Source organism: Poecilia reticulata, linkage group LG7 (genome assembly GCF_000633615.1).
Source record: "Poecilia reticulata strain Guanapo linkage group LG7, Guppy_female_1.0+MT, whole genome shotgun sequence".
NCBI lineage: Eukaryota > Metazoa > Chordata > Actinopteri > Cyprinodontiformes > Poeciliidae > Poecilia > Poecilia reticulata.
Window position 1 is genome coordinate 25,811,072 of NC_024337.1, and position 21,796 is coordinate 25,832,867.

General features: G+C 38.0%; 1 protein-coding gene across 2 annotated transcripts; it reads left to right on the forward strand.

The window, feature by feature from the left end:
- The first annotated feature begins 6,576 nt into the window (after nt 1-6,576).
- On the forward strand, nt 6,577-20,914 carry pkp1a (plakophilin 1a). 2 transcript variants are annotated; one of them, XM_017305734.1, is made up of 15 exons: nt 6,577-6,917; nt 8,966-9,075; nt 13,358-13,516; nt 13,599-13,777; nt 13,912-14,056; nt 14,795-15,002; nt 15,439-15,601; nt 16,607-16,724; nt 17,009-17,173; nt 17,252-17,440; nt 17,543-17,690; nt 18,947-19,133; nt 19,231-19,315; nt 20,344-20,445; nt 20,578-20,914. In XM_017305734.1, exons 1-14 carry the CDS (start codon nt 6,752-6,754, stop codon nt 20,410-20,412), a joined length of 2,091 nt encoding a protein of 696 aa, XP_017161223.1. In that variant the 5' UTR covers nt 6,577-6,751; the 3' UTR covers nt 20,413-20,445; nt 20,578-20,914. The 2 variants fall into 2 exon arrangements, with proteins under 2 accessions (XP_017161223.1, XP_008412004.1); XM_008413782.2 differs by having other exon boundaries at nt 6,578-6,917; nt 13,355-13,516.
- Nucleotides 20,915-21,796: the final 882 nt, after the last annotated feature.

Sequence of the window (21,796 nt, forward strand, 5' to 3'; positions counted from 1 at the left end):
GACAATTTGCCTGTGGAAGAAAAGGATCCCCACAGCATGACGCTGTTACCGAGATGTTTTACCCTCTACACGGTATGCTCATGGTGATGATAGTTTTCTTCCACATTAAGTTCACAAGGTTTAAGCTTCCTTTCGTCTGAGTGGAGCACCTTCTTCCTCTTCTTCTTGGCTCCAAGTACTTACCTGACCCTCCTCCCCCATTGACGTGCTAAAGGAAACTTCTGAGGACTTCACATTACTGCTGAATTTACTCTTTTAAGTTTCATATTTATCGACTGCTAACTAATTTGATGATTTCTGAAGGCAGTTTGTTCCACGGGACTTTATTGTTGGGTATCAGAGTAAACTGAGTGACATTAATGCACAGTAGGTGTTTTTATTTTGTTCTTCTTTAGATGAAGCAAGGAATTTTATTTAAAAAAAGAAAACGTCCTGAGACTTGAACATGTCTAAAAATGATTTAGCCATGGGGGAAAATGTCTTTCCCTGGAAGCATTTAGCACATATGTAAAGGATGGAATCCACTGTTCTTATTTTAATCTGCTACAATTATGACCACAAATGGTGGTATTGCAATTAATACAAGATTATATTTTAGGACTATGATTATGATTAAAATGTGCAGCAATTAACAACACAATCCACATTTAGAATAATGTAAAGTACCTTTTATTATAAGCAACTTTTCCAAATTGTCTTCCCTGGAAAGTGCAGTACTTATTTTTTCTTCTAGGTGGTGCTATAATGTCAGGCTATCTAAGCAGTGAGTTAAATTACACCTTGCCTGAAGAAGTTTATTCTCTTTACATGCATCGTTTTAACCTGTCTCACTTAAAGATTTGCTGCCTTCATTTTTGTTTTCTCCCAGCTTGTCCTTTTATTTGATTATCCAGCACTTTTGTTAGTGTTACTATTCCTTAAGTTTGAAGAAATTCAAAGTCTTGGTCTTGAAGGTAAGAATAATCAGGTATTGAAATATTTTTTTAACTTTTATGTTCTGTTCTGGTTGCAGAAAGTACATGCAATACAAATTGTCAGTGGGTAAGAGGTGTGTTAATCTTGTCCGTACAAATGTTCAGTGCTAATGTCACATAAACCAAGGGATTTTTATTTAAATTTGGATATTCAGGCATACATTGAATAGGCATGTCAGGATTATAAATTTTGCTGTACAATAAATTATCCTATAAGTTATTGTGATAGGTTATAATATTGTCGCTTTGAGACTATTTTTGAGTAATATAATGGCAATGGCACAATAATGAAAATGGACATTATCAAAGATCAATAGACTTTAAATAGACTTTAAATTCATTCTGAAAATGAATATTTAACACTGGAACTGGAAGACATTTCAAAAATCCAAAATAAAATGACAGAAATATCAAATAAAATTAGTTATGAAGTCTCTGTGATGAAAATTGTCCTTCAAAAACGGTCTAGCTGAGACCAAATCACGAGACTGAAGACATTTGTCACAATGTTTTCAGTAAACGGGGAAAAGCAATAAATCATGCAAATGGAAAATCTTGAGCTTGTTTGCAATTAATTAATTTTCATCACAAACGGTGTACGAATTGATTTTTTTACGACAGGCCTAACATTGAAGCCAATGAACAACGTGCTAAATGACAGGAATGTGGCAGAGTATTGATATGTAATAGGTGCGGTTGCTTGGGTCTTTGTTATTGTTTTCCGAGTTTCCAAATAAATGCTCTTGGTGCTTTTTATTGGCAGCCATTAACGTGATCTGTGTGGCTCCACCTACCAACACAATAGCTTTAAAGCCAATGAAGACTCACCACAAAAAAAGAACACTTTATATTGCAGAACTTGTTTCACATAGTCACTACCTTAGAGAATAATAAATCTAAGACGGTAAGAAAATAGTCTTTGTGTGAGTATGGCCTACAACTTTTGAATTAAAGTCCTTAGTGAAATGACTCATCTTCTTGAAAAGTCTCACAAAGGCTTTTCAAGTCAAGTGGTCAAAATGGACATTTAAACTGTAGATGGTAGGTTTGGTAACGGATTTAGGATTCCAGTTCAGCAAAAAATTAAACAGCTATTTCACAGTACCTAAAGGCAGTGGTGGAGAACGTACTCAAAAAATTTACTTAAGTAAAAGTACAAATACACAGACAAAAATGTACTCAAGTAAAAGTACCATATTAACATTTTACTTAAGTAAAAGTAAAAAAGTACTGGCTTTTAAGAATACTTTAGTAAAAGTAAAAGTACCTGCTGAATGCATTACCTAATCGCTAATGTCATTAAGTGTTCCAATCGTATTTAATTTTAATACATCCGAAATGTGCCATTTTAATTAACAATGCCACAGACAAAGCATGTTTTATTGTTTACTCTGTAACATAGTTTAGATTTAGATATGTGATTCTATGCATAATAATTTCAAGGATGGAAACATCTTGTCTCCTGTCCTAACATAACATGAACTGCACTTTTTTTGCCACTAGTGGCATTTATTTTGAAAGAAATCCAACTGACAGGGTGGGCAGTGGAGGACATGGAACCAAGGAGCCACGTAGCAGAGTTGTAGTCTAGACTACCGAACCCGAGACCAAATCAAGACCAAGACCAGCACCCCGAGCTACATGACACAATAAAAATAAGTGTACCTATCAAAATTGCTTCCACAAAATTGCTATCAAAAGTGAGGCTTCAGTCCTATCAACCTTAGTAAAGATCCGTCCAGAAGAATCGTTCCTGAATGTCATATTACTATATTGCACTTTGGTCACAGCGTTGTCCCATATATGCGACACCTCAGTCAACACCTCCACACAATAATTCAGCGCATGAGTGACAACTTTTTTTCATCGCAGATGCAACATATGTCTCTCTGTACAGCTAGCTTTGCTAACATCATGTCCACATAGCTTACCTTTCTTTAAGCTTTCCTTCCAAGTGACGCTAAAAGTTGGACGAAGTCCCCACCGTCTGTGAAAGCGAAGCACTGCTGATTTTACATGTTGCCATATCTTATGATTTATGCAGCGTTATTATATTACTGACAATTAGACATCTTCTCCCGCTCAGAGAAAACCACTGCGCATGTCTGGAACTCTGCGTGCGAGTAAAGGTGGAGGTGATGGGTTACAACCAGGGGTGAAAGTTTTAAATTCTTGGGGGTACTATGACAAATAAATAAATAAATAAATAAAATTATATATAGCTATATATAACTTCTTTGTGTGCTTTGGAGTTTCTGTGCTAATTAATTTTTTTGCGAAGCAATAAAAGCTGGGTAGCTCTTGAATTGCTACAAAATAAAGCTGTATTTCCCTCAGCCCACTGGCTGCAACATCATGGCATGGAATGCATCCCAGTTTTCCATGTCTGGCATATAACCATTCATTTTAGCTTTTAAACTGGTTATATTGTTCCTGTGTCCAGACAGAGGGATAATCAGTAGCCCAGCATCATGACCTGTTTGTTCTGAAGATCCTGCAGCTTCCACTTCTCTTCCTAACATGGCGACTCCTCACCCTGAATCTCATACTGATAGGAGGAACCACAGAGCTCTGTTAGGTTAAAAGCTCATCTTCTGAAGTTGGGATATTTTTCCTCCAACAGGTTCCAGAGGAATCACCTCAAACCAGATGTTGGACTGGATTTTATGAATGTATATGGACTGTCATTTGTTAGTGTCTCATTTTCAACAGTGGAGCTATAAAGGTTGAAAAAGGTTATCATTTTGGAGAAAGTCTCAACATCAATATTTCCACTAAATAAGAGGAAAAAATCAAAGTTGTTTGATAAAGGACAAGCCTCTCAGACTCTGAGCACGACAGCACCAAACATCTTTTTTATATTAGACAATTTAATTTCACATAATCATCGCGGTAGAAGCCATTTGTTTGTTAAATACCTAATGAAACATATTTACCGTGTTTGATGTTTGTTGTAAATGACTTATACTCACAAAGAACGAGGTAATTAGTCCAAGTTTGTCGATTATTGAACGTTCGAAAACTACAGCGACTGTGATGCACCAAGACAAAGGTAAAATAAGATAAACAACCCGAACAGGTGATCAACTCTAAACCACTCGCACCTTTTTATTCTCCGTCTCTGTCATTAAAGCACACCTGTTGCCATGGCAACCTCCTGCGCTCCACAAGCCGACCCGAGATTATGTTAAAGACATAACATTCAGTCCGTTACGATATTAGGTTTGCAGGCTTGATATTTATTTTGCGATCATTAATAAACCTCTCATGAACACAGAGGTGGTTGATTAGTTAATTTTAAACTCCTGTTCTGCTCGTTATTTTGATCATGGAACCAAAACGCACAGAATYGCGCAACACCTTATTGAAACAATAATTACTGAGATTGTTTGTTGGGTCATTAATTTGAACACATTTTGTTGATTTTTTTTTTGTTGTACTTTCATAAAGCTACGAAAGTTTTAAGCGAGTCAGAGGAGGACATGCTGGTCTCATCATCCTGGCGGCGTTCAGTTTGTCACCTAGTGCCAAGATCAACTCAAAACCTTCCGCGATCGTCATGTTACACCGCTGCTCTATTAAAGCACGAACAGTTCAGAAACAATATGAAATTAGAAAAAAGCTATTTATTAACTGATTAAGTCGTGTTTTAGATTGTTCTTGAAAAACTAATCAGTCACAGCTGATTAGTGGGCGCACTCACGGCTGCACAGTGAACCCATTGATGTTTTACAGTAGACAGCCGCTCCCCTCTCTTACAGGTACTGCGTACCCCCGCTAAATCTTTTAGGGGTACGTAGTACCCTGCCGTACCCCCTTACTTTCACCCCTGGTGACAACAGACAAGTAAGTCACGTTATTGCTTGGATTTTACGGCGCCACCTTAAGTCCTTCAACTTCACATTTTAAGGGAAAAAAAGAGCAATGCAACTTGGATGTAACGAGCAACGCGACAGTTTTGTAGAAATGTAGTGAAGTAGAAAGTACAGATACTTACTGTAATACTTACTGTAAAATGTAGTGGAGTAAAAGTAGAAAGTATCCATTATTAAATCTACTTAAGTAAAGTACAGATACACGAAAAACTTACTTAAGTACAGTACCCACCACTGCCTAAAGGAATGTGGACTGTGTGATCAGCTCCTCTGGGACCAAGGCAATTAGGTTGCTGTGTACTGCAGACTTCTGCCCAGGTCCCTCTTGAAAACGAGATCTGGATCTCAATGGGGTTTACCTGGTTAAATAAAGGAAATAAAAATAATAATAGAACATGAAACAAAAACAAAAAAATGGAGATTCTTCCATTACCTGCTCAAAAAATAGAAAAAAAGTTTCAACACCTCATCATCTCATTCTCATGAACTAAATATTGTTTTTGTTTTGTTTTTTACATTGGAGATGAAGAGTTTGACTCAGGTCAACACAAATGCAGCAAATACCACTGGTTGCTATTAAAAGTCCCAGCCATCATTAGCCATAACATAACTGCTAGCTGCCCAACCTAACACATTTCAAATGTTTTGCAGGACAATAATGCAGCAGCAGTACTGTAAAAACTCAAATGACGTTATGACAAAACATAAAATTAAACAATTTTAATTTTATTCTATGGAATTCGATTTACTTCTAGATTGTATTGCATCAGTGGCAGAATATAACCATTGCTTTTGTTGGCATCAAATGCAGTTTCGATTTTTTTTTTTTTTTTTTTTTTTTTGGAGATTCACTGGCACGTAGGGTAAGTAACAGAAACCCAGGTATTTATTGCCTTGGTGCTGCTCAGCACAAGGGTGTGGTGGGAAACTCTTACCTGCAGAACCTTTGCCAAAACAGTCGGGTTATGCTGAAAGCATGTGTTCCTATCGTCACTGCTCCCCCTCTAACTCTTCTTCTTTTCCTTGATCCTTTGACTCCTCCCCCCTTTTTTCATTCTTTCTCCTCCCAGTCTGACTCACGCCGTCTGCCTCACGGGCAAATGAGACGGTAAGCAGTCAAGTTCATCTTGTAACAAACCCCATTGCACTTTCAGCTGTAAATACTATGTGACACCAAAATATTTGCAGGTTCTTCATCGTAAAATGTCTCAAGGTTACGCAGGCTAAATGAAGAGCACATGCAAATAAAAATAATTTTGAGGGATAATGCATGGATTTGATCTAAACTAATGCGCTGCAGCTCTGTCTGTGCACATAAATGTCCTGCTGGGAAGATGAACATTTGACATAATGCAGATCTGTCTTTGGGATTTATTTTTATTTTCAGAAAAAGCTGTTTTAATTTTCACTACAGCTTTTATTCTGATGACTTGTTCAACTAGGATGATCAAATTTGCATTTATCATCAGCTGCATCAAACGACTCTTTGAACCTCTTATCCTCAGTTCACCTTTCAGCTGGAAAAGTTTGCAAGTTAAAACACAAACACTCTGCAGTTCTGCAACGGTCCCAACAATGACATATATTTAAATGTGCGCGGGCACTGCAATGTATGGCCTGTCATGGATTTCTCTCTCTCTCTCTCTCTCTCTCTCTCTCTCTCGCATGTGCTCCACCCTTTATCCCCACACCTGCATGTGAACTTTTCTTAGCCCTCTAAGGGGCGCGGTCCCCGAGGGAGGAGTCCACACCTTCTGCTCTGGGAACATTTACCATATGTGAGCTCTTTGGCTTACCCGCTGCACCCGTTGCTGCTGCGTTTCTTCATCGTGGGGCCTCAGCTCTCGTTTGGAGAACTCATTTGACCCACCCGCTCCAGGTCAGGGATCCGAGTTTGGGAAGATGATGGGGCTGCGATCGACCACGGACCCCGGGAGCGCGGGGGACACCTCGCTCATGACGCCGTCCGACAAGGACCTGAGCTCGGGACAGCAACGTGTGCTGAACCAGGTCAACACCATTAAGAGAGGCAAATCGAAGTACAAGAACGGCACGACGAGTCCCACAAGTATGGAAACCAATTTCTTTTAGTTATGTTAAGTCTCGTGGAGGAAAGTTAGTTTGAAAGTTTTCGGGTTTAGTTTTGCTGTCTGAGGAAAGGTGCGTCATTAAAATTTCCAGAGGTGTCACTCACCAAACTGGCTCCGTTCCCAGACTTTTTTTTTTTTTTTTTTTTTGATACGGTTAGGCACTCGTTTGATGTGTGTAGATGAAATCCGGGGGGGGGGACGCTGCAATTTCTAGTCCAAACTAGTTCGGTGTGGGAGTGACGCTCGTGCACACACGCACACACTAAAAATGTTGACAAGACTATACCGTCGCAGTTTCGATAGGTTGGGACAACAAAATAGACTTTTCGAGACTTAAGTTGCTTGTACTTTATAAATGTCATGTCAAGCAGTCGACTATAATTGACGCTCCCCCCTCAGGTAGCAAGTCGTCAAACATCGTTAAAGCAAACATTTTCCAGGAATACAAAACGCCTGGAATTAGCCTGTCCTGCAAAACGCAGTGGTGGGAGCTGCTAAAATGTATAAATGTAGTAACGAGTACGACCTTTGCATAATCTGAAAAACATAGAGTGCAGTCTATTTAGTTCTGCTTATTTTATGTTGCTATGAAATCACAGGATTAGTGTGCTTAGTTAACACGCCGACAGCTTTACTGTTTTACAGCCACTTTGAGCATGAACACAAATGTCACTTAATAGTGAAATATTTGCCACGAAAAATAAGCGCGTGAACACAACATGAAATTGGATCACATGAAATAATTAAAATTGGCTAATTTATTCTAGAAATGAAAATCAAATGAAAACTGTTAAAAGTTCTTCTGCTGCAGTAAATTTACTGATTGTATGCATTTTTACAAGTTACATTTTTTTTGTTGGAAGCTAGAAATTAAATCCCTAATTTTATCTCAGTTTGAAAATAAACTGCAAAAATTTGTTTTTTTTTTATGCTGATTTACAATGTTTTCAAAGGTAATTAATTGGTGTGTTCACAGTTCTCAAACTCTAAATTATGGGAAGAAATAAGGATTGGAACCGCACACACATCTGAGTTCACAGGGCTGCTTTGAACTTTAATATCTGGGAGCTCACATGAACCATTTAGAGTTCCATACAAAAATGTTAAAGCAATGTATATACAAATTCACAATGCAGCAACAAAAATCATAATTATAGACATTTGCCTCTCTGAATTGAATCAGTTCTATCACACCAGTTGGTCAGATTACGGAAAAACGTTTAGCTTGTTTTAAGGTACCGTGTTTATGTTTAGGTTTTGAGGTGCAGAAGCTTTAGAAATTGTGTGTTTTGCCAAGCTGTTCAAAGTTAGAGGGAAACCAGTTCTTATTCGTAAACGAAACAGAGAAGTGTGTGTGTGTGTGTGTGTGTGTGTGTGTGTGTGTGTGTGTGTGTGTATACATTAAAATTGTTTTAAAACAGTACCTATTCTGTTTAAGTCAAATTTGTGTTTAGTTTAAAACAATCTATAAGAGTTGCCTGGTTGACTCTACTGCAAGACTTTGCTTTATTATTTTTTTTCAATATGCAGCATTTTTTTTCAATATGCAGCATTTTTTTTCTATCACGAGAGTTGTTTTCCTTAAAATCATGGCACATTTTAATTAAAAAAATTATTTCACTCCTCAAACGCTTAAATACTTATTCCTAATTTCAACACATAGTAGTTAGTGGTTTTACTAATGTGTTTATTTTAACTTCATTTAGCCTTGAAGGCATTTTTCTTTATGCCAGGTAGACTTTTTTTCCACTCTGAATAATTTGAAGGGTAAGGAAACAATTTTTCAAGCAGAAATCTTGTCACTCAGCCCAGAACAGCCGTGAGTCCGAGACCTTGTCTCATCTCTCTACAACATCCATCCTCTTGATTCTGACAATTTCATGTCTGTTTTTCATTCTAGCTTTAGAACTGTCAGACTATTAAAATAAAAGCCATATCTAAGGTTTGGAGTGTATGTATAAACTTTTCTTTTTTTTTTTAAAGGATTCAGTGGTTTTACTTTCTCGTTTCTCTTTTATTTCCACAGGCCCTGCTCCACCGACTTCAAAAACCTCTGACTTTGGGCTGTTCAAGTATAGGGCAGCTAGCACCTACAGCCGCTCCAACTCCAGCGGGTCAGCCGGTTTCCACAATAAGGTAACTGTTTCTCTCTCTGTCTCTCTTTCTGTGTCAGCATCATGTGTCGGTAATCGGAGCACAGACTTCTGCTTCTTTCAAAGACTCTACAAGAAAAGACCATATTATAGTTTGTTAAAGTGACAAAGATGAAGTACTTCTGTTAAATAGTTGGCTCATTTCATCTTCATCCTTAACACTACATGATTTACCTCAAATATTTCCTATGGACCTTTTGCAGCCACATGATCTTGGGCCCCCCCATATCCGTGCAGGAGGGCAACAATGACTACTGCTAGCTGATAAGTTGTCAATATAACGCGCTTAATCTTAAATGTATTTGTAATATGTAAAAGAAAAAGCGATGCAGGACTTTGCTACTAATTGTAAATGCTATGACAACTATATAAGGTCAGGAAAAAGGTTATTAAAAAATAGTGAGATAGAGGGAAGCACCCCTAATTAGCAGCCCTGTTGTTAGTATTAATGGCAACGAGTCTGTGTGTTGATGTGTGTGTGTATATATATATATATATATATATATATATATATACTATGTTGGATATAATTTGAGAAGAAATGTCTTGCAAATTGCTGCAACAAGTCATTAAAAGCCGATTTGGGGTGAATGGCTAGAAATAGACTTAAAAGAATCAAATTTCTTACATTGAGGAAAGACATAAAAAAATAATTTGCTGAACTACATGCTTTTTTTCCCCTTCCTATTTTGTATTACCTGAAAGCAGTAATTGAAATCCTTACTGAGGGTGTTAACCAAAACATGTTGCTGAGAAACCAATATGTAATATTCTGAGTTCACATTATGGCAGCGTTGAGTAATGGATAATTTATATTGCTGATAAAAGCAAGTTCATTTTTATAGCACCATTGATTCACAAGATAATTGAGTGTAAGAAGATAATTGAGAGAGATTAGAATACTTCATAACCTGAGTTAGGAGAAGATAAGATAAGATATTCCTTTATTAATCCCACAGTGGGGAAATTTACATTGTTATAGCAGTATAAAGGACAGAGCAGGACCAATATAAAAAAAATATATATATATATATATACACAGTGAAATTAAGTGAGCTTAGAAATACTGAAAGTGTTGTTTGAAATATAAATAAATTCCAGGTTTATTGCTTGTAGTGGAGAGTAGTGAACTACTGAGAAGCAATTAGATACTTAATTTGAAGTGTTTCAAAAAGGATCCTCGAGGAGCCCCCTATGCGATCTCAAGATTAGTATTTATGGCGGCTGAACATTAAAAAGTCACCTCCTCTGAGCATCAGGACATGGTTTTTACTCTGAACAAGTTGTGCTCTAGTTTGAGGGTCCAGTGAAGGAGGTTTGTCTTGTTCATGAGTGATGAAAGGTTGGAGCAGGAGATGTGTAGGCAAATTATGTCCACATCTGCAGTTTTGCAGGTGTCAGATTGGCTCGTCATGGTAAAGAAGGGATTGAGCCAAAAACCTAAAGTCTCCAATTTACCGGTCAATTTATATTCAAACTTTCCCCCCTGGCCATGAGACATGAATCATGATCAATAGAACAAGATCCTGAATACAAGTCACTATGGTCTCCCTTAGAATGAGCCGGAGTGTGTCTACATGCAAAGGCTTGACTGAGTTTCCCTCCAGCATACATTACCTCAATGACCCGGTCTCTGATAACTGACAGACAATGAATGGCTAGATATTTGAACAAACAGAGTAGCTGCAATGCTTTGCAGAAAAACTAATTAGTTTTTTTTTTTTTTTGCATACATATGCTTGTGTGTTTGTTTGCTTTTGTCAATAGCTGTGTAAAAAGAAAAGTGTCACTCTCTGTTACAAAACTCCTGATTCAATATGCGTGTACTAAGATGAACTATTCTGTAATCCAAATTTCAGTAGGGTGTGTTTACGTGGCTTTTTGTTTGGGTGTGTGCATGTATTTATGGTGATTTGGCCTGACCTGACCTGACCTGCTTACACGGAAGTGAGGCATTTCTAGGGAACATGTTGGTGTTGCCTGTTCTGATGAAGGTGCACAATCCACACCTCATGTTGTGCCGTATTTTATTTCTCTGTAAGAATAATTTTGGATATGTTCAGCTATGGTGAACAGCATGTGCAACTTTATGTAGCTTATTCCCTGAAATCCAGGAAAGAATAATAATGTGCTAAAGTGAATTGCCATCATTGCTGAATTAGTAGTCCACAAAAATGTATATGTTTAATTTCCGAGTTGAAACCCCCCCCCCCCCAAAAAACATTTAGTTAATATTTTACAGACGTGAAACTTGTTTATTCAGTGGCCGATCTCCGTTTATTCTTGCCTTCAGGGACTCATTGAGCTAGAAAGATCAGTGACGTTTATCTTGTAATCTCTGTAGTTTCCTGTTATTTTAGGAGCCACAGCCTCTGTTAGATAATACTTTATAAACACTGAATGTCGTTGTACATGCAAGATCATTTGATGATAGCATACGTTTCAATTTTTGGCTGCTGTAGAATTATTTTACGGTAAAATATGAGTCTATCTTATTTGACAACTTGCCCGAAGCTGAGAAACACAGCATTAAAGGGAGGCGTGTTTAAAAGCTGCTAAACTGGCTTTTATTAAAACCTTAAGTTTTCTCCAGAACTGTGTTTCTTCACCCCACTGCATATCCATTGCGTTTCTCATACAGTTCTAATTCAGTCAGTGAATCTTACTTGATCCAGTTTAGACCACATGCAACAACTCGCTGTATCTGTGGATGTTTCCAAATACTGCTTCAAAGAAGCTAAAGATATTCAAACGTTATTTTGAATATCTTTTTCAATTTTTCCTGCCAAGTCCCTTGGTGATATGCGTGTGCTTTCTCAGCACCGTGTCAGGCTTAAAACACCAGGAGATCAACTGTGCAAGCCTCTTCCTATAACTTTCACATAACCTAGTTCTCCTTCCTGATTAATTAAATATGTCAAAATGTCAGCTGCAGACAGGTGGAACTTTGATTAATGACTTTTCTGCAAAGAGAAAGTTGCTTCTTTCTTCACTGATGTTCATTGATCAAGTTTTTACTGGACATTTTTTCCCTGCCAAACCTTTAATTTTTATGTAACAATGTTTGTATTCATCTCTTGTGTCGCTCAGACTCTTCTGAATTTGACTCCGTCCTACTTGGGAATATTCAAATAATGTGCGTGGGTGTTTGTGTGCTAGCCTGGCCATTAGCTTCCAGTGCAACGCTGCTCAAAAAAAGGGGCCAATCAGAAAACAGGAGAAGTTGTGAGCGATCACATTGATTTTCTGTTTTAGAAATGACACCAGAGGAATTGAACAAAGCCATTCAGTCCCTGTTGGCCACGCTTTCACACATTGAATTAACATTAACAAAAGTTTATGACCTAACTATGGTTAGTTTATGAACCAACAAAAGTTAGTTTATGAAACTAACCAAACAAATGTATTTTGGCTGTCGTTCTGTTATTGTCGTATCAACCTTCCAGACCTCTCAGATCTTCTGGTTCTGGTCTTCTTTGCATCCCCAGAACCAGAACCAGAACCAAACACGGAGAAAGCAGCGTTCAGCTTCTATGCACCTCTAATACCAAACTACCTACCAGAAAACGTCTGAGACACAGAGTTCAGTTAATTCAAGGCTAAGATCTCGCCTGTTTACAGCTGCCTCCGATTAGCAGTAACTGGAACATTGATCAACATATTTATGCATTTTCTTGATATTTGGCAAAGTGTAATGTTTACTGCTTGTTTCAGACTTGATGACTGTATGATGCTTTTATGATTTAAATCACTTTGAATTACCTTGACACTGAAACGTTCACCAGATGTTCCAATAATTGTGAAAGTTGTTTTATCCTAAAAGTCTGTTTTTCAAATGATGCCTTATAAGAAAAAGAAGGAACAGAGCTAAAAAAAAAAACAACAGCACACATACATGGATCAAAAACACTAAATAAAACTTTATTATGTAGTTGGTCACAGTCTCTAGAAGACAGCATCACATCCAGCAATCTGGTCAACCACACCTCTTCACTGAAATAGGAATTTCTGTCATCTACTCACTCAGAGTCCCTTTCACTAACTGACTGGCTCTTAAGTTAGTTCTCTATGGCGCAAAGCTTTTGGCTAAGAAGGGAGTTCGCTTAGAGCAATTTGAGAATCTTTAAGAACACACCCCAGGAATGTTTGCGGTCTTCAGCCAAAAACTGTTGTATTCATTTTTGATTTGTTTTCTCTCATTTTTGGGACCATAACCAATAACTTCAGTTTTATTCTGTCCTGCAATTCATGTAAATGTTCAGAAGACTCGAAGTCTAACAACTAAAAGTACGAAGGGAAGATTAGTCAGCTCCAACATGGAACAAGTCAACTCCTCATCCTGGACAAAAAGCCCCAATGGGCTGAAACCCAGTCAGAGTGACCCCTCTTTGATTTCAGCTCGTCTTGCTCCGGCACCTAGCATGGTGAGTAGCTCTTGCTGCAGTGTTCTTGCCAGATTCCAAAATAATACCGAAATAATTTTGTTAACTATTATTCTTTTTCTAGAAACCCAAAGGGCAGATCAATTCAAGCCAAATCCAAGTTACTAAAGAGACCCGTTCAACAATTAATGGCCCGTCTTTCACCGAGAGTCAATCACGCATTTTCCGGCCACCTTCCAACCAGTCTCAAACCAATGGCAAGTTGGGCTCCATTAGGGTGTCCCAAATCGAGCAGTCATCCATGTGAGTTTAGTTAGTTTACTCCTTGCCTTTTGCTTTGATTCATTATATTTATTAGGCATTCTTTTTTCCTCCCCTTTAAATTCTGAACACATAATTGCCAACTGTGTCTTCAATTCCTATGTGTTTTCTTATAGGGTGAACTCTACAGGAAACATGCAAGATAATTTAACCTTATATCAGGCCCTGGATTACCTGGTGAGCTCTGATGAGAGCTACCAGCAATGTGGGGCCAACTATATCCAACATGTCTGCTTCAGTAACGAATCAGTCAAAGACGAGGTTGGTATACCGCATGCATCCTGTTGCCAGAAGGAATCGCATACAATGTAGGGTCTTTTATAACTGGGCGAATGGAGGCATGTTTGCAGAAACACAGCATTTAACGAACAATGGAATGGTTTAGAGCAAAGTGAATTTTATTTTTTCAAAGTCTAGTGTAAAATTAGTTGCTAAATTCTCTTGACAGCTGATCTTCACAAATGCTTTCCATCCATGAGTTTGAGCTATTTTGCCATGAATAATAATGAAACATTTCAGTTTAGATATGCAGACGAGGTAAACATCCAATAAAAAGGAACAAACTCGGGGGACTCCACACAAATACATGCCACACTTTTTACATTTTTTTACTTCTAATTAAACACTTTATCCTTTTCCTCTTACTTTGCAGCTCTGTGCATACTTTGTGTTTATCACATAAAATGTAAAAAGGGGAAGAAAAAAAAGGCATTTAGTTGCACCAAGGGGAAGGAGTGCTTTACAAGACACGCTAGTGAATACTATTGTCAGTTTGTTCATACTTGGAAATGACAGAAACTAGATTTTTGATATTTAAATTTTTTTTTTTAACAAAATCAAAGCTTTATGTTGATTGTGAAAAGATATATTTATTCTCTCTGATGAGAATAAAATTGTCACTTCATCAAAAATGGCAGCTTTGAAAAAAATCCTGAGAAATCGCTCTAATCATAAACCAGAAATAACAGGTTGTCTCCCAATCACAATTTTTTGTTGCAGGTTTACACGTATAATGGAATTCCACGGTTGGTGAACATGCTGGACAGCAGCAACCCAAACTTACTAAGGGCTGCTTCTAGTGCTCTGAGAAATCTCGTCTTCCAGCACGATGAAAACAAGAAGGAAGTTCAGAATTCCGGTGGCGTAGCTAAGATCCTGAACCAAATGAAGAACACAAAGTCTACTGAAACGCAGAGACAACTCGCTGGTAGGGACGCCTGATCTCAAAAATTAAGGCTGGATTTTACTGAGAAAACAGGACATTGTTATATTGTTTTTGAATATTATGACGATTATATGCAATTAACCAGCTGATCTGTAGCATCTCAGTCTCTAAGGTTTAAATTAGGTGTGGGTATTAAATTAGGGCCTACCAAATATTTAATCCCACTAGTTCTTTATGGTTGTGGCATTATACACAGTGAAATTATGATGAATCATGCAGCTCTGCTTAGAATTATTTTTAATCTAAAGACAAAGATACTCATTTTACTGGACTTAATAGTTAAGATTTGTTGAAAGAGTGATGCATTTACACATTAGAAAGGAACAGTGAGAACTGTGGGATTAGGAAAAGTGTTTTAGTAGTTGCGTAAAATGCTGATGCATTAAAACAGTAATATATATGTATTTTTTAAAAAAAGGCCTACTCTGGAACCTGTCTTCCGTTGACGACCTGAGGACTGAGCTGACTTCGACAGCACTTATCGCTCTGACTAAGAATGTGGTGGTGCCATTTAGCATCCCAAAGGATGACGCAGAACATGTAGATCCAGAAGTCTTTTATTTTGCCACCGGCTGCTTGAGGTAAATATATTTCTTCCTTCTGTGTTTGCATTTGTAAAATTTTTCAGAGCATCAAAATGTATCGGGTAAAAACAAAGTTGAGTAAATACAACGAACAGTTTTCAAATATCATTCCATTTATCAGGGGAAAAAAAGGCATTAAAAAAAACAACATAGGCTATATGTGAAAAAGTAATTACCTCTAAACCTAATAACCTGTTGTGCATCCTTGATGTCTATCAGATCTTTGCAGGACCTTCCATTGAGTTTTATCACGTTGCCATGGCTCAGCTCCTCTTTGGAGAATCATTTTTAAATTACCCACATAGAAGGATTTTTGCACATGAACAACCATTTGAGGTCTTGCCGCAGCCTCTCAGTCAGATAGTCAAACTAAACAGATGTTTTTGGAGCATATAGGACTTGCTTTTGATCTCTGTCCAGCTGCATAACGCAAATGTGTCCAAGTTTCTGGTTACAAACTGGTGCTTTCTATTGGGCAGCAGAATGTATGGTTCCATCAGCAAGTTGTCCAGGTCCTAAAGCGACAAACCGGTCCCAGACCATCACATCGCCACCTCTGTGTTAACCTGCTGCGATGGTGTTATGTTTATGAAATGCTATTAGTTTTACACCAGATAGATGTGTTGGAGACAACCTTTGTCTTGTCAAATTACAGAGTATTTTCCCAAAAGTGTTGGGCATCACCAAGAAGCTTTTAGACTTGTTCATTCATGTTTTGCCAGTCGTCCAAACGCTCTAAAATGAATTGTGTTTGGTTAGCCACTATTGGGATTTCACAGCTGATTTTTGCCATTCGATAGGTTGGTTTGAAAATCTTTTTTTCCCTGTGATAAATGCTATTATAACTTAATTATATCTATATATTTTGGTATTTACTCAGGTAATATTCAACATTAAAATTAGCTTGAACTGAAAATCTGTTTTTACATTTTCTGACCATTTGTGTGGTGCATGTACATGAAACCACGTAATAATGAGCAATGATGAATGATGTGCATGTAGGAACCTGAGCAGCGGCTCATCACCTCACAGGCAAAAAATGAGAGAGTGTGAAAACCTTATTGAGGCCCTGGTGACATACATTTCATCATGTGAGAAGGAAGGGAGACTAGATGACAAGGTAAGCGTAAATAAACACACTTCGTCACAACCGTCATTGTTGGTGTCGTTTAAATAAATAATTTTGAGTTTAAATGTACCTGCACAGTTGGAGTATTTACCAAGCTTCATTATTATGTAGAATCCCTTTTATTAGTATTTCTTATTTGTGTTAATTTTGGTTCAGGGACTGGTGCATGTAGCCTGTTGCTACATGTCTCAGCTAACAAATATAGTTATAGAAAAAATTACTTTAGGACATGTTGTCCTGCATGATCTGTTTTATTTCTTGTTTTCATTTTATAGCCTTTGGAGAACTGTGTGTGCACTCTCCATAACTTGACATACCAACTATGGAAAGAGTGTCCGGAGGCTTCATACTCAGCAGAGGTTCGATCTGATAATCATGAGGGTAGGAAAAGCCCCACAGTTGGATGCTTCAGTCCTAGAAGCAGAAAAGCTAAAGATGCGGTGGGTGTTAACCAAGAAGCGTGACCCAAATCACGATGACCACATTTTAGGTCCTAAACTGCTTTTCTCTCTGCTCAGATTTTCTCAAACCTACCACAAGACTTAGGAGAAGGCAGTGATGAGACAACCCTGGGATCAGAGGTGAAGTGGTTGTACAACTCAAAAGCCACAGATGCGTATGTTGCGCTGCTCAAGTCGTCCGAAAACGATGTCATTAAGGAGGCCAGCTGCGGTGCCATGCAGAACCTCACTGCAAGCAACCATAAGGTTAGTAGTAGAAAATGTTAAAAACTAAATCTGTGTAAATATGAACAGCTTCACTGAAGTGGTACATACAACTGAAATGTATGTACACGTCTTGTGTTTCAGGGGTCTGTAGCTGTGAGTGAACATTTGCTCAACCAACTTTCAGACAATTGTCTCGTGCCCAGTCTATTGCGGTCCAAAGTTACTCAAAAGACGTATGCCTCTCTTCTGGATAACATGTCTCGCAAACCCAGTTTGCTAACCCAGATGGGTAAGAAGCAACCTTTATTTTCAAATAGGATGGACTGTTTCCAGATGTAAAAGCCATGGTAGACTCATGATCCTCCCATTTTCTAACACACTTAGCCTTGCAGGGCCGCAAGGGGTGCTGGTTTATATCTCCAGCAGTCAATGGGCGAGAGGCAGGGTACACGCTGGACAGGTTGCCAGGCCAACACAGAAACAGACAGGACAAACAACCATGCACAGATAACACATTCACACATCAGGAGAATTTTAGAGATACCAGTAAACCTGACAGTCATGTTTTTTGACTGTGGGAGGAAGCCGGAGTACCCGGAGAGAACCCACACATGCACAGGGAGAACATGCAAACTCCATGCAGAAAGACCCCGGGCCGGGAATCGAACCCAGAACCTTCTTTCTACCAACTGCGCCTTTGTGCGTCATATTCATATATAAAATTTTCCTTAATGGATTTTTTTCTTTTTTCATAATGATAATCATGACTTACACCTGAGAACCTCAAATGAATTAAAATATTACAACAGGACCATTAAGAAATTATTTTCAATTAACTCACAGGTAACAAATATGACAATAAAATCAGTTCATTCCAGTATTATTAATGTGCACATTGATATTGTGATGATACTGTGCAACCCTTACCGAAAAACATGCATATTAAAAAAAACTATATCTAAGTCTCTCTTTTTAGAAAAAGCTGTCTTTCGGTTCAAGCATATGAATGGAAAACTGAGTGGAAGAAAGAAAATCTAGCTTAAAAAAAGGTGCACAAGCCACAGGAATAACCACAGCATTGAGAGGACTGTGAACCAAATTAAACTAAAATGTTTGAGGGGGAGATTCACAATGAGTGACTTGAATTTAGTCAGAGCTTCAGGAGTCACAATATGTTCATTAAGAAGTAAATGGATTGGCCTTGTCAAACCTCATCTTTTAAGATGAGAGTAAATTTAGATGTTTTTTTAGGAATGCATGTGCCAGGGTCCGGAGGAAGCGAAACGAGACGGAGGATCCAAGTTGCCAGAGGTCCAGTTTGAATTTTTTGACAGTGATGCTTTGGGGAATCATTGTCATTGTGTTCGATCAGAGACTGTGATTTTAGTTTCCAGCAGGGCAGGAGACCTGCGCACTCTACTAATCTAAAAAATATCTCAATTTATTAAGATGCACCTGTATGTCTATGGAGCATACACTGACTGCACTCAATGTCATGAATTTCATTTATGTGAAATAAGGTTTCACCATGTCTCTTCTCTGTAGCACCGAAGATTTTGCCTGAACTTGGGAAGGCTTTGGCTGACACCGAATGGCAAAAAGAAGCAGATCCTGATAGTGTTGCAACTGTTTGCAAAGTGTTACCTAGACTGCTGCTGATAGACCGGCACCTCAGCAAGAAGACCATGACTCCAAATTGTATTAAGGCACTGCAGGATTTAAGTAGTAGAGAGTGAGTTTGTTTTTGTTTGTTTGTTTTCAAGCTATTCTGTAGACTTGCTCAAGTGTCACTTTGTTCTTCCCAACTGATCATTGTCTCTTCGTTATAGTTCCAAAAACACTGGATCCCTTGCAGCCTCAAAACTACTATACAACTTGTGGACAGATAAGTGTCTGAGAACCACCATAAAACATGTAAATTTATAAATCACTCTTTAACCTGTACCTGATTAGGGACCTTTTCTTCTCCAGCAGACATGACATGAACTTGGGCCAGCTTTACAGTTCAGAGCAGACGTTCACACACACCGAACAGAAACACATGCCCCTCTCCTGATAAGACCAGACATCTCATTATTTTAGCTCAGTTAAAAACACTAATATCGTATCTGTTGGCTAACTTTCGCAAAAAGACAAGGAATATGTGATTAATATGATTTATTTATCTCTTCAAAATTACAAATGTACATGCAGAATGATTACTCTGCCTTGAAACAAGGGAAAGCTCAGATAATGATGGCTTTTCTCTTTTTTTGGGGGGAAGGGGGGAACTTCGGATTGGTTAGCTAACACATTTAAGCTATTTGGAGGCTACAGGTGGAACGCATTGCTTTCTTGTTTGACACGATGTGAAAGTTAAAAGAAACCAGCCAAAGTATCAGGAAGATAATTGTGGAGCTGCAAATGTCTGGTACATCCTTGGGCACAATTTTTCAAATAATTATATGCAAGAAGGTTTTTTTATTTTTTTATGTTATTTGATGTAGATGTCTGGTTTCAGCAATTTGGTGGGTGTTTTTAATTACTCCTCTGGCTGATGGAGACACTTTCTCCTTCCTTCTACCACACCCAAGATTTTGGTCATTTCACAAACAATAAGACTGGAATCCTGGCAGACAGGCTGGTTAATCCCCTCAGTTGTGGAGAAAGTCGTAACAGAGGGGAGCAAAGAGGATTGGAAGAAAGTAAAATATTCTCCGCAGAGCATTTTTTCGCATGAGCGCAAATAGTTATATTTATGTAACTATTATTAGACAAACTCAGATGTCACAAAACCTAAACAGACGAGTAGAGCAGGTTGCAGGGTGGAGAAACATCAGATTCTCTCACTTGTAATATCCCAGAGGCTCTTTCCAATTGCTGACACTGTACATTGCTTCTCTTTTGGTGGCACTGGTGAGAGTAGTCGAACTGATTTTTTTTCCAAACTTTGCTCTCTGCAGCTGAAATTTGACAAATTCCAATTTGTCAGTCCAACAACCATAGACGCCATCAAGCTCTCCACGCCTTGAGTCGATGAATGTCCGCCCCAAGATTAACAAGAGGTAAGCCTGCCTCTGAACGCTGATTCAAATTTGACATCTCCCATGTAGGCAGTATAAGCCAAACGAATCAAAAAAGGTATTAGGGCTTATTATCTTAGCTGCTTCTTTCTCTTTCTATGTGTCTGCTTGCAGAAGGAAACCCGCCTGATCAGAAGCTTCTGCAGCCACACCCTTAAAATCTTCACTGCCAACCTTGTTGGGAGAGCCTATGAGTTATGCCCTTCATACACTATGCATATAGAGTGGAGAGAGTTTAGCCCCGCGAATAATCAAAAGTTGTAATTTAATTTTAAAATGTTTGTGCGTTTCGGTAGGCTAAGTGTGAGAGGTAGGCGAGCGTTAGCGCTAAAATCAAAATTCATGCAGCCTTCAATACACATAACCACTTCATGGATTGTGACTTGCAGCGATTCACAAGTTGCATCGCTGTGAAATATTACAATGTTATCAGTTACTAGTGTGGCTAGAACATAACACATTCATGGTGATGTTTAGAACTGACATATACATCAGAAACATGAAAAAAGTTAAGAAATATGTTTGGGGTTTTTTGTTGTTTTTTTTAAATGTGCACGTGGAAAATTATGTGTTTTTAGTAACATCAAGCAAAAATAATACAAAAAAGATTCAGTTTGAGGTCAAAATAAGTACACCGCCAGCTTATATCATGAACACAATAGTCAGAAAATATCATGTTCACATATAAAAAATGTATTTGTTGTTGATGTTAAAAATGCTATGTTTCTGTAATTGTGTATATATATGTATACATGTTATTCTATTACAAAAAAAAACATGCATATAAACATGTGTGTGAAAGGTCCATATTTCACATATGGATCTGGCTACTAATTTTGCTTCTTTCCCATTTCATCCAGTTTGAACCCATTACTTCCTTTAAAAGCTTTCTTTTGTGACAAAATGATAGCTACACTCATTCAACATTTTCACAAACATTAATTCTATTTTTTATTCAATGATCCCAACTTCTTTAAAGTCTCTTTGCACTAGATGATCTATAACGTACATAAGATTCAGCTCATCAGGCCCAAAACAATCATACATTTTCAGAACAAAAAACCCATAATTTTCTCCCAGGTTTGAAATGGAAGTGGGTTTGGACAAACTGGCATTGTGTGGCTACTAACTGGGAGTGTGACTTCTCTTGACACATTCATGTCATTTGCAAGCTTCTTTTTAATTTTTGGTTTTTGTGGATCAATTTTTTTAAAAGTGATAAATATGCCACTTCTGATTTTCTGATTTTTATGCTTTACACCAGGCAGCAACTTCACTACAGTTATATATCAGTGGTCTTCATTGGATACTTCTAGGTTTCTTAAGATGTGCA

What these genes read in the sequence shown, in the direction of transcription:
- pkp1a (XM_008413782.2), top strand. Translation starts at nt 6,752, where the DNA reads ATGATGGGGCTGCGATCGACCACGGACCCCGGGAGCGCGGGGGACACC. An exon ending in CGGCACGACGAGTCCCACAA is followed by an intron (nt 6,918 to 8,965) that starts GTATGGAAACCA and finishes TTATTTCCACAG; the next exon opens with GCCCTGCTCCACCGACTTCA. An exon ending in TTGCTCCGGCACCTAGCATG is followed by an intron (nt 13,517 to 13,598) that starts GTGAGTAGCTCT and finishes TTCTTTTTCTAG; the next exon opens with AAACCCAAAGGGCAGATCAA.